The 6,077-nt window shown below is 44.1% G+C and overlaps 1 protein-coding gene across 1 annotated transcript in view; it reads right to left on the bottom strand.

The window, feature by feature from the left end:
• Window positions 1-4,472: 4,472 nt before the first annotated feature.
• LOC135110059 (glutamate receptor ionotropic, kainate glr-3-like) overlaps window positions 4,473-6,077 on the bottom strand; it is a 177,724-nt gene continuing 176,119 nt past the window's right edge. Inside the window, exon 8 of the mRNA XM_064022026.1 lies at window positions 4,473-4,560. Coding sequence (XP_063878096.1) covers window positions 4,519-4,560 — 42 coding nt within the window. The 3' untranslated portion in view covers window positions 4,473-4,518. The remainder of the gene's footprint in view (window positions 4,561-6,077) is intronic.

The raw sequence follows: 6,077 nt of genomic DNA, 5'->3' as shown, positions 1-6,077 counted from the left end.
GGAAGCTCCAGGAGACCCAACAGAAAGCGTGGAAGGCAGCTAAGGAGAACATAAAACAGTATAATGACGGTAATAGAAGGAGACGGCAAGAGCAGGCAATGGGAGAATCTTTGCAGGAGGGTCAATGGGTTTTGCTGAGAGATCATTCAGTGGTTGGGAGGAATAAGATCCATCCTAAATTTGCAGAAGAGGTCTGGGTAATTGTAGAAGTGCTGGATAAGGTTAGTGGGGTATATTGGGTAAGACCAGAGGATGAACAAGGTTATGAGAAAGTGCTACATAGGATTAATCTGAGACCCTTGAGACCAGGGTATTGTGAGGGTTCATCTGAACAGCAACAACAGGACAAGAGGCCTCAGCATGTAGAGGACAGGCAAATTTCAGAGGAAGATGAGGAAGGAAAGCAAGTAGAAGAGGAAGAATTAGAGATGCCTGATATGACTGAGGTGTTGCGACAGTTTGGGTTTGATGATGGGTCCCCATCCAGGGTGGAGGAAAATGGGAATGATTTGACCACAATACCCGAGTGTGAGGAGATAGAAGAAGAAGCAGGTCAGGAGAGGGAGGAGGATCAAGTGATTAGGCCGGAGTGTGAACAGGCTGGGGAGGAAGCAAGTCAGAAGGAGACTAAGAAAGTAGTGGTATCAGAAAGAAGAGAACCTGCGAGATTGAGGCGGTCTCGTAGGCTTGCAGAGCAAGAAAGGAAAGATGGAAATAGGTGTCTTGTGTGTGATGGATGTGCGCGAGGGCACGCACAAAGTTTGAGGGGCTGAGTGTGAGGAGTCAGGCAGAGCTAGACGCATCGTGATGTTCAGCTGCTTAGCGTGGGGTTTGATGGGAAGTGTTTTGCTTTGGAACGAGAGAGATTTTGGCGCGGAACACGGACACTTGAGGCGTTGTTTTAGAGGTCTAGATTGTGTGGCTTTGTCAGCATAGCAGGTATGTGATAGTGTATATCATTGTGAAGATATTGTTGGGCAAAGTATTGGATGGTAATGAAATGTAAGGAGCGTAAGAGAGGATGATTAGAGTGCACCATGGGTGTGTTGCAGGAGTTTCACGATGATGCTTAAGGACCGTAGCCGCAGTCGTCTTCACCAGTGTGTGCCTGTCTACTGGAGGAGTGGTGTAGTGTGTGGCCATCCTGAGCCCTATCAGTTTGTGGTGACAAGAGGGAGACACCTGTCATCACTCAGCAGGGGAAAAGAAGCGTTCGTGTGAACAAGGGTTACCCGTGGTGTCCCTCAACTGGAAATTTTGAGGTGTATAAGTTTCATTTAGTTATTTCTTTCTTTTTTTTTTTTTGGTTGTGAGTTTACACGAGTTGTTTATTGATTTATTTTGATATCCATTAAAGTATTATTTGTATGTTTTATGTTCGTTTACCCTGGCAGGAGATTTTTTTTAGTTTTCACTCCAGTGGTGAAGTTAAGGTGAGCCCAGGCTGGCTGGTGGGCAGCTGGTACTTCATTACACACACACACACACACACACACACACACACATATATATATATATATATATATATATATATATATATATATATATATATATATATATATATATATATATATATATATATATATATATATATATATATATATATATATATATATATATATATATATATATATATATATATATATATATATATATATATATATATATACACACACACACACACACACACACACACACACACACACACACACATATATATAGAGAGAGAGAGAGAGAGAGAGAGAGAGAGAGAGAGAGAGAGAGGTTGCAGAGCAGCTGGGAGGCCCGGAGGCATCACTGGCGAGTGTGGCGGTGCTGGGGCCGTAATGGTGGACGTTGGTGAGTGAGGCGCAGTGAAGCGTCAGTCTGTTCACCAGCGCCAACCTGGAGGGCCCTGTGCCTGCTGTGCATGGACTCCCTGACGCGGTTAGGAACGTAGCGGATCTCCTAGTGAAGGAAGTTGAGGACACGCTGCAAGGCGGTGCCTGCTCCTCGGAGTGGAGAGGAGCGTGAGGCAGCTGAGCCAGGCCAGGTGCGGAGGAGCTGCGGTTAGCAAATGCAAGTGGAAGCCCAGCCGATTACAGCCGTCACCACCGCCACCCTGTGAAGGAGCCACGCCTTGGAACAAGGACGAGATGCTGTTGTGAGGGAATTACTTCCGGTTGGAGGGAGATTATATGTTTAAGTGTAACATGTAATGTGATTTGTAATTTGGTGATGTGTTATATACACTCTTGAACACTAGCTAAATGAACATCTAGCTAGTGTTCAAGAGTGTATATTTGGCCAGATGAAGGACTGGGCCGAAAACCGCTCGCCGGTCTCTTTCCTCGAGGCCAGGGTAGGTGGCCTGATGGCCACCGATCGTGTTTTCCATCACCTCACCACTGTTACCGAATGGTAACGGGGGTGGGGTGTTATAAATTAAATTCTTGTATTTCTTTATATTTCTGTTTATATTTTTGTGTTTAGTTTATGTGTGTGATGGGGTCGTCCTATCTAAAGAGGGGAGCAGTGTTAAAAACGTGCCGTGTTGGGTAGTGTGCATATGTATGCATATGCGTGTATGTATGTGTCTATGTATGGGTTCCCCTGTGTGTGCACGTGAGGACCCTGTTGACGAGAAGTAACGCGAGATTGCGTCGTCGGTTGACGTCATCCTGCAAGGCGTTGGACCCGGGATGGCGTCCTCAAAGTTAGTTCCCGCCAGGATCCAGCTCAAAGATACGTATTATTACCCTGGCTCCTGCCTGTGCCTTTGTTCTGCAGTGTTGCGCCCTGCACCCGTCTAAGAAGGTTGGAGCCAGTCTGCGAGTGTGCCGTGGGAGTGACTGATATTAGGGAACTAGGAACTGTGCCATGACTGATAATGTGCCTGCCAGGAGAATAAATCATGCGAGTCCACGTGCTTGGTGCGTCTCTCTCTGCCTGTCTACCAGTCTGTTGGTGTGGCTGGTGACCGCTGAGGTGCCTTAAGGAGGTGATTCCCCCGCCTGCGGACTACAGGGACCCAAGTAGAGTCCTGTGCCAGGCTTTCGTGTAGCCAGCCCAGGTAGAAGTGTTACGTGTTTCTTTCCAGTCTCCTCCTCTACCTCCTAGCCTACTGGAGAAGTGATGGTAAGGCTGTATGTCCATGAGTGTAGCCCGACCAGCGAGTGCTGTGTTGCAGTGGAGGCAGCTGGTAGCAGTGGGAACAACCACGGGATTCGTAACAGTATAGAAAGAGACCACTGCAAATAGTCACGAGTTCCGATTATTTTACCCAGGTCATTGAGACCCTTTTCTTTCTTTTTTTTTTTCCGTAACACCATCCCTCCCTCCCACTTCTTTAACACACACACACACACACACACACACACACACACACACACACACATATATATATATATATATATATATATATATATATATATATATATATATATATATATATATATATATATATATATATATATATATATATATATATATATATATATATATATATATATATATATATATATATATAAACACACACACACACACACACACACACACACACACACACGAGACGCCACTGCTTACCTCGCTGGAAGGGAAAGGTTCAGGCAGAATGAAATATGATTTGAGACGTTGCCAGTTTTAACAAGTCCACTAGACTCTCTAACATCCTTCCAAGCTCTCATTGTAAATGGAAGCAGTCGCAGGATACCTTTTAGGAAATCCTACCCGACACACCACGGAAGAAGTAAGGAAGGAAGAAAGGAAGGATAGGGATACGAAAGGAAAAAGGAAAAGAAAGGATGCAGGATTCACCAACGAAGACATAATAAAGGTAAGGAAGAAGAATGGAAGGAAGCAAACCACCAAATAAGTAAGAAACGAAGAAAGGAGGGTAAGGAAGTAAGGAAAGGTGGGCAGATGAGATAGAAAAATAGTTATAAGTGCAAAAATTCCATCTATGAGGAAGGGGGAGAGTAAGAACAAAAGTGAAAAAGATAAAGAAGGAAATATATTGGGAGGACAAAGAAACACGAGGAAAAATAAGGTAAAGGAATGGAATGAAAGGGAAGAATGTAAAGAAGTATAGAGGGAAATTAGAGGTGAAAGGATGACAGAATGCTAGTGTAATGTAGTGAAATCAACCTAGCTAGTAACTGGGCTTCTATTTCTGCTTATATTCTTCTGTAATCATTTGTAATCTTCATCCTTTGCTTCCGCCTCCTCTTTCTCATCCCATCTTTTGTAGAGAAAATAAAACAAATATGCCCATGATATATAATTTCATTCTGATAAGTAAGACATTGAGAGAGAGAGAGAGAGACTAATTATGCATATAGCTAATATCAATTTATAAGAGAAAGGAATGAAGGAAGAAAAAGAGTAGGGGTTGTCAGTGGTGATGAATTTAAATGATAATGAATTTATTGAAGCATACAAATAAAGGACGAAAGCAGACTTAAGGAAGAGAAATGAACCCAAAGAGAGAGAGTATTTAGAACATTTATTATGCAATGGTGGTGGAAAAGCGAGTGGTCGTTATTGGCGGAGTGGTGATGTTCTTCTACTTCGTCTTGTAGTCTGAAAAAAAAATGGAGATAGTAATACACAGTAATAATAATAATAATAATAATAATAATAATAATAATACAGTAAAATCCCTCTTATCCGGCATCAACGGGACCGCTGATATGCCGGATACCAGAAGTTGCCGGATACTTGAAAAGAAGTGAAATTATGTCCACAATCACCACCCTACACTCACGCATCTTACCATAACAAAGATCAGCTGATCGCCGTGCCGCGTGTATACCTTCTGCTTAAGTGTAAGCACAACACGCTTCTTTTCTACAAATTTAGGCATGATGAAGGCGTCAGGCGATAAACAGTGCACACGCGGGACTGAGTCACTGAGTAAACACAGTGCAGTGGGCTGCGGGTGGCGCGAAGCAGTGCGCTCTGGTGGCGAGGGGACAAAGTATGCCTCGCGCGGGAATTTTAATCGATTTTATGAGTACACATTGATTTTTTATTTATTTTGAGGCTCGGGGAAAAATGTGCCAGATACTTGAAGCTGCCGGATACTCGAATGCCGGATGAGAGGGATTTTACTGTAATGTTACGAGGACAAGGAAATGTTTGGTAACATGGCTGGGCGGCCATGCCAAGGAGCGGTGAGCTGTGTAGAAAGAAAGAGACAGAGGGAATGCCGTGGGGTCTAGTTCCTGCAGGCGCCTTGCCTCGCCTTCTGCTTCGCTTTTGTGCCCTATCTCCACAGTTGTGACCCCTGTGTACACCTGTGCTAAGAGATATTGACTGTAGTAAGCGACAGTGACTGGTGGTAGCCTGTGACCTGTGATATAGAGGTAAAACTGTGTGCAATGGTGACGTTCATCCCTTTCCTTTGTGCCCCGACCTGTCCCCATGACCTTGAACTTGTACGTGTGTGGTTTCTGTCAATATAAGGCAGCAAAGGACTCCAGTGTTTGCTTGCACCCTTCCCCTGAGTGTGTGCGAATAGCCACCCGGACCGCTGTAATAAGTACCGCCGATCCTCCCGGGCACCTGTATCTTAGTCTCAAGAGACGGAGCCTGCAGTTGTGTTCTGGAAGGCCTACCTGACGAGGTTTTTTTTTTTTTTATGTAGGAAGGACACTGGCCAAGGGCAACAAAAATCTAATAAAAAAAAAAAAAAGCCCACTGAAATGCCAGTCCCATAAAAGGGTCAAAAACAGTGGTCAAAAATTGATGAATAAGTGTCTTGAAACCTCCCTCTTGAAGGAATTCAAGTCATAGGAAGGTGGAAATACAGAAGCAGGCAGGGAGTTCCAGAGTTTACCAGAGAAAGGGGTGAATGACTGAGAATACTGGTTAACTCTTGCATTAGAGAGATGGACAGAATAGGGGTGAGAGAAAGAAGAAAGTCTTGTGCAGCGAGGCCGCGGAAGGAGGGGAGGCATGCAGTTAGCAAGATCAGAAGAGCAGTTAGCATGAAAATAGCAGTAGAAGACAGCTAGATATGCAAAATTGCGGCGGTGAGAGAGAGGCTGAAGACAGTCAGTTAGAGGAGAGGAGTTGATGAGATGAAAAGCTTTTGA

The sequence above is a fragment of the Scylla paramamosain genome, chromosome 19, assembly GCF_035594125.1.
Source record: "Scylla paramamosain isolate STU-SP2022 chromosome 19, ASM3559412v1, whole genome shotgun sequence".
Taxonomy (NCBI): domain Eukaryota; kingdom Metazoa; phylum Arthropoda; class Malacostraca; order Decapoda; family Portunidae; genus Scylla; species Scylla paramamosain.
This window is presented reverse-complemented; position numbering and strand designations above follow the sequence as displayed.